This window comes from Panthera uncia (genome assembly GCF_023721935.1).
Source record: "Panthera uncia isolate 11264 chromosome B2 unlocalized genomic scaffold, Puncia_PCG_1.0 HiC_scaffold_24, whole genome shotgun sequence".
Taxonomy (NCBI): domain Eukaryota; kingdom Metazoa; phylum Chordata; class Mammalia; order Carnivora; family Felidae; genus Panthera; species Panthera uncia.
In genome coordinates this window covers 93,865,760-93,871,641 of record NW_026057580.1, presented here as the reverse complement: position 1 = coordinate 93,871,641, position 5,882 = coordinate 93,865,760, and the positions used below count along the sequence as shown (strand labels likewise).

The following is a 5,882-nucleotide window of genomic DNA, read 5'->3' as shown; positions in this document are numbered from 1 at the left end:
CCCGGCTCCATTTTCCTGCTCGTCCCCGCTGCTGTTGGCGCGCTTGTTTTTGCGGCCGCCTTTGCTGCTTTTGGGGTTGGGCATCTCGCGAGCGTCCAGGTGCCCGGCGTCAAGGAAGGCGGCTCCCCGCCGCACGGCCGCTCCCGGCCCGCGCGGCGCCGGCTCCGGGAGGAAGAGAATGGAGGGCGCGGGCCGGCGGCTCCTTCCGCGCCCGTCTAGCCGCGCGGCCCGCGCCGCGCCATCCCGGCCGCCGCGCCCTCCCCGGCTTCCTGGAGCCGGCGCGCGGCCACCCGAGGCTCGCAGCCGCGCGAGCGCGGCGGGCTCGGGACCCGAGCGAGACGCTCCCGAGCCGGAGGGAAAAGGCGGGTCTCCGGCTTGTTTTGATTCGGCTTCGCTGACACGCTCTGGCCCCGCCCCCGCCCGTGACGACACTGGGGATTCGGCCTGGCCGCGCCCACCAGGTGACCTCAAGGCGGACCGGCCCGCCCGCGTGACGTCACGCCCCGCGCGAGCCGGCCACGTTCGAGTGACGTCATTCTGGCGCCCTCACCGCGGGCCTGCGAAGCTATTGGCCGTGCGCGAAGCCACCTTCCTGAAGTGGCCTCCTACACCAATCCGGTGGCATCTGGCGTAGTTATTCGGTGGCCTCCCGACCTTCATGTAATTGAGGCTTAGAACAATATGGTCCTGAAAAATAGGCGGGTGACTAGAAGAAGGGAAAACAAAGGATTTTGGATTAATAATCCATCAAAAGACCTTACCCTTCAAGAACAGTTTTAGGGGCAGTAATTACGGAAATAGGATCGAGGTCCCAGACAATGGGGATGAACAGCAGGGTCCCTGAATGAGAAGCCGGCACAGTGTAGTGGTGAAAGTAATTCATACAAACAGGACCCACCATCCAGGGATAAAACTAAATGTTGCCTGTGACCACTAGGCAGGACCTGCTTGGGAGGAAACCCAATCCCTGTGGGCTGAGCTGTCCCAAAAGAGAGATAGCTGCGTTGGAAGCAGGCTAAGATTAAAACGTGACGCCTCTGAAGAGAGGCAGTGACCTGAGAGCAGGAGACCCCTGGGAAGAGTTCTACATGGTTTCTCTTTTCTGCAACTTTATTCTGCCTTTTCACAGACCAGCTCCTTCCCATATCTCAGGTTCCAGATCAAACACACTTCCTTCAGGATGTTATAGTAGAGCTCCTACCTTCCGGGAGGAGCTGTGAGAAGTATCACTGATAATTTTTCTCATCCATCTCTCATTATGTTGACGACATATACGTTTACTTGCTTCCTAGCTATCTCCTTCTCACTCTCTGGAAAGCTCCACAGGTAGTAGGTTTTATCCGTCTTGGGCACCTCAGGCAGCAGCTAGCATATATTTGTTGAATGTATCAATTAGGTTATTTTCCCCATGATCTATGGAAGAAAACTATTTTAGTTGACAATTTACAGTTTTCCCCTCCTCTAGTGTAAACTTTAATTAACCCAGCGCTTCAGTAAAGGCTCAGTGGCTGTGTTATAAAGCATAAAGGGACAGACAGGGATGTGCAGAGAACTCTCCCTCTCAGGCTCACCTAATGGAGAGATTCTGACTGGGAGCTCCCAGGTTCATAGGAGAGTCCACAGCAGAGCTTGGAGCTGCAGGGAGGAGCACTGGATACTCAGGGGTAATTGCTGGTTGGACTTTTCAGTAGGAAAATGATGAACCTTTTAATTCCCCAATACATATGGATAGTTACATTAGATAAATAAATATTTTGTGCCTATATTTTCACATCTATTTCTCCCCCACCCTGACATCTTCTAAGCACTAGAGGAACAGAGATTGAGTCTATCTTTCTAGCTAACTCGGCAGAGTCTAGCAAAAAACCTGACCCACAGTAAGTGGTGAAGAAAATCTGTTGAGTGGAGGTTGAGTAATGCGCTTTTCTCTGGCTACATTTTTCTGAACCTTGAAGTCTCAACCTGAACCATCCATTCTCTAGGAAGTCTACTCTGACAGCCCAAAGCGAGATTCGCCCCCAAGTGCTCCCTGTTACCTTCCCTACCAAAGCGCCATGCACACACGTATTGAAGATGCCTGTTTACTTGTCTCTTGCCTGGGCCCCCACTGGACTACCAGCTATGTGATGGCAGAAACTGTGTCTTAGTTTCTGCCTCACTGAATCCTTGTTGCCTAGCTCAGTGCATGGTATAGAGTAAGTATATGAGAAGTGCATGAATAAATGAACGGACAAATGCTTTGAAGGTATGTGAAGCAGGATTTGGTCATCACTTGGCCCCGGGAAGTCAAACAATACTGAAAACTGGAGGAAATGCTGACGGTATGTAATTAGAGACTTCACGGGGAGAATGGAGGAGCTGGGGATGAAGATAATGAGGTAATGTGGCCTATTCAGATTTAGCTTAATTTCATTACTGAGATCCCTCACTAGAGGTAGCTGAGACGTCTCACCTTGCCTTGGGCCTTTCTTTCTTTTTCTTCTTTTTTTTTTTTTTGAGTGGTGAGAATGAAGAGGTTTTTTTTTTTTAACATTTATTTATTATTGAGACACAGAGACAGACAGAGCATGAGCATGGGAGGGGCAGAGAGAGAGGGAGACACAGAATCGGAAGCAGGCTCCAGGCTCTGAGCTGTTAGCACAGAGCCCCACACGGGGCTCGAACTCACGGACCGCGAGATCACGACCTGAGCCGAAGCCGGACGCTCAACCAACTGAGCCACCCAGGCGCCCCGAGAATGAAGAAATTTTATATTAGAATACCGGAAAATGGAGATAACTATTTTCTTGAATAAGCCCATTGCTGTCATGCCATATTGGATCAGAGTAAGTATGCCTGTACCCTGCAGACAGATGTTCATTCCAGCTGCCTCCCACCTCTAGATGAGACTTAAGAATTGGAAGCTTTCCCACAAAAAATGTCATAATTAACTCAAAGCACACAGCCATCCAACCAGGTGCTTTTCTTATTCATTGTGTGAGCCACCTCCTCCTCATTCAAACTAAAACAAAATCAAAAGGAGGAAGGAGAAGCTGGGCCACTTCTTCCATTCTTAACCATGCTCATCTGTTTTTAGCCTTAGTCAAATTTGATGCAGAGGCAACAGTAAAGGACTCCATTTCCTACTTCCAAACAACATGTGGGATTTCCTTGGAATCCTAGCCCTTTATCTTTCCCTTTTTACATGATTTTTGAAGAAGAGAGAAAGGGAGAAAGCCTGTCCAAAGAGCAAAAGATGGATGGTGGGTGACCCAGAGCCCTCCCCTCAGATGCTTCCAGGAGAAAATGTGAAGAGTTCTAGGAAACCATGGAAGCCTCTATGCTCTGTACATCCACACTTGGCTTCTGTTTAATTTCCATGATCAACCCATGTGTTCTGAAGTAAACTTTGAAAAAAAGTATACCTCTACCCAAGGTTTCCTTCCCCCAAACTTTATCACCCACTCCAAACCACATCTTTGCAAAATTGAATAAAACACAGCAACAATCCAGGTCATCAGAGGTAAACAATCGATAGCCTTGAGAAAAGGGACAAACTAATCTTCAGGACTGGATCAGAATAAATGGTCATTGTTTCAGTGTTCTTGTTCTGTTTGCGTTTTTGCTTGACCTGTGTGCCTGTCTTCTGAATTCTTGGGGTCAACTAAGTCCTTTGGGCTAGAATTGGGCTGATCTGCTAAAGTCACTTCAAGTAAATATACCTTGAACAATGCCTATTATCTCTATGGACCAGGGTTTTTTGTTTTTGTTTTTGTTTTTGTTTTGTTTTTTTCTAGAAATAGCCTCTCCTATGCCCAGAGGTTTACTTTGAGGAATAGTAATAGTTGTGATTACCAAGACTTTTAACAAAATGCAATACTAATGCAAATAATGACATGAATTATTAAATGCCATAGATCTGCTCTCCTATTAAACTGTTCCCAATTATCAATATTAACATTTTTCTCAAATGTGTATCCTCATAATCTGTTTCCAGGCCTTTATTTTGACTTTTACATTATTTCCATAACCTACAAAAGCAGTCATATAAAAGAAGAGAATTATCTCAGTGCCCCCTGAACTTGCTACCTACCACAGCCTCGGTGCCTTCTTTGCTCATACTGTTGTTCCAACTCAGCATCAACACTGTCATGAACCCCAATAACCTAAATAGGACTCTCCTTTCAAGAGACACACCCATAATCTTTCCCAGGACAGACATCCCTGGACTCCTACCATTCAAGACTCGTTTGCTTCCCACCTCTGTGCGCTCACCACCTGGCTTCCAAACTGTGGCTCATAGTCTCTTTGCAGGCTATGAGATCAGTTCGGAGGGTTCCTACCAGCATGTTTTGAAAACTGAAACAGAAGAGAAAATATCAACGCATTGCATATAGATATTAAGTATTGTTTTGTAAAACATACATACTATCTTTGTAAAATTTTGTTTACACACACACACACACACACACACACACACACACAGAGTCTTGTTGTATAGTCCATTTCTTATTGCGGTTGCAAGCCAAAAAAATCTGGAAGCCACTGACTATACCATACCACGAAGTATTGGATTTGTATGGGCTGTCTTTCCATGGTTTTCCCACCTCAGGAAGAGCATTTTCTCCCTCCAAGTATATATTAAATTCTGCAAAGGAAGGCATCATATCTTTTATCTTTTCTACGTCTTCCAATGAAGCTACCATTACAAGTGTTTTTGACTGCATGTTCCATACATATGTAAAAACAAACCAAACTTGCGAGACCTGGGTGGTTCAGTTGGTTGGGCATCAGGCTTCCGCTCAGGTCATGATCTCACGGTTCATGGGTTCATGCCCCACATCGGAATTCAGCACAAAGAGTGCTTCGGATCCTCTGTTCCCTTCTCTCTACACCTCCTTGCTTGCGCTTTTCCCAAAATAATAAATATTTAAAAAAAAATCAAAAACCTGAAATTCTATTGGGGGAGGGGTGGGCAACACAACAACAAACACAGAGGAAACAAATACAAATTAATCAACCGTTAACCTGAAAATTAAAAAAAAATTTAAAAGATGGGTAGGCTGCATTTTGTTTTGTTTTGTTTCCTCTGATTTTGGAGGGGGAATGGTGCCCTCAGATCCCCAGAAGGCAGAGGGGTAATGGAGGCTAAATTGTCAAAGAAGTCTTCACAGAGAAGCATGAAGATTAGTCTTTTAAAAGGGCTTGAAATCAGGGGCAACCTGCTGGCTCAGTTAGAAGAGTGTGCAACTCTTGATCTCAGGGGGTTGAGTTCGAGCCCCACGTTGGGTATAGGCATTACTAAAAATAAACAAACTTTAAAAATAAATAAAAAATAAAAGGAAATGAAAGCAAGAATGAGTACAGAATCTACAGAGGGAAGAGAGGAGGCCGTAGGGACTCTGGTGTTTGTTTGGTCAAGTTGGGAAACAGATCACAATGGACACACAGCTGTTTGCAGTCCAGGCCTTGATAACTGATACAGAAGCTAGTCCTGCTCTCCCTTTCGTGCTTTCTTTTTTCTGATAGTATTTAATTACTATGGCACATATTGTTTACTTATATTACTGTATGGTATATTTCATTTTTATGTTTATTTACTTTGTGTACTTGCTGTTTTTCCTCTCTGGAATGGAGGTTTCAAGAGAGTGAAGGTTTCTCTGTTGAATCCTCAGCGCCTAAATCAGCACCTAGCATAAAATAAGACCTTAACACATAGTTGTGGAATTAAAGAACATGTAAAAGAACATCTAAAAGAAATAACCCAAACCAGATCTGACCTCAAAAAAAAAAAAAAGAAAGAAAGAAAGAAAGAAAACAAAAGAGCCATCTAAGCCCACATTGCTATGCTCTTGGTAGACATAACATCCTTCCCAGCTGGCTAGCATATTTAAACCAAAACT

General features: G+C 45.3%; 1 protein-coding gene across 1 annotated transcript in view; it reads right to left on the bottom strand.

Moving 5' to 3' along the window:
• HECA (hdc homolog, cell cycle regulator) overlaps window positions 1–380 on the bottom strand; it is a 55,796-nt gene extending 55,416 nt beyond the window's left edge. Inside the window, exon 1 of the mRNA XM_049654665.1 lies at window positions 7–380. Within this exon, the coding sequence (XP_049510622.1) occupies window positions 7–84 (78 nt within the window). The 5' untranslated portion in view covers window positions 85–380. The remainder of the gene's footprint in view (window positions 1–6) is intronic.
• Window positions 381–5,882: the final 5,502 nt, after the last annotated feature.